At 38.9% G+C, this 247-nt stretch overlaps 1 protein-coding gene across 1 annotated transcript in view; it reads left to right on the top strand.

Moving 5' to 3' along the window:
- The window catches only part of PHIP (pleckstrin homology domain interacting protein), a 167,658-nt gene that overhangs the window by 11,471 nt on the left and 155,940 nt on the right, over positions 1 to 247 (top strand). The window contains exon 3 of the mRNA XM_006772207.2: positions 7 to 22. Within this exon, the coding sequence (XP_006772270.1) occupies positions 7 to 22 (16 nt within the window). The remainder of the gene's footprint in view (positions 1 to 6; positions 23 to 247) is intronic.

The following is a 247-nucleotide window of genomic DNA, read 5'->3' as shown; positions in this document are numbered from 1 at the left end:
TCCCAGGACCTACCAGAATCTGGTGAGACATTCACGTCGCGGAGCAAAGAAACTTTTCCCCGAGTCGAATAAAAATTGAATTTCCCGCAATTTTTTACAGAGACAAAAATTTATTTGTTTATATTTTGGGCTTCCATGTAGAATTTATTTGAATAAAGGTCCCCAAGGCTAGGAAGAGTTTTTAAACCTCTCAATTAGATCTTTTTTTCAATAGTCCACCCAACAGAGAAATTCCATGGGGGCCTGC

This window comes from Myotis davidii, unplaced genomic scaffold, assembly GCF_000327345.1.
Source record: "Myotis davidii unplaced genomic scaffold, ASM32734v1 scaffold104, whole genome shotgun sequence".
In the NCBI taxonomy this organism is placed as follows: domain Eukaryota; kingdom Metazoa; phylum Chordata; class Mammalia; order Chiroptera; family Vespertilionidae; genus Myotis; species Myotis davidii.
The sequence above is the reverse complement of the archived record's forward strand: the minus strand, read 5'-3'. Positions and strand labels throughout refer to the sequence as shown.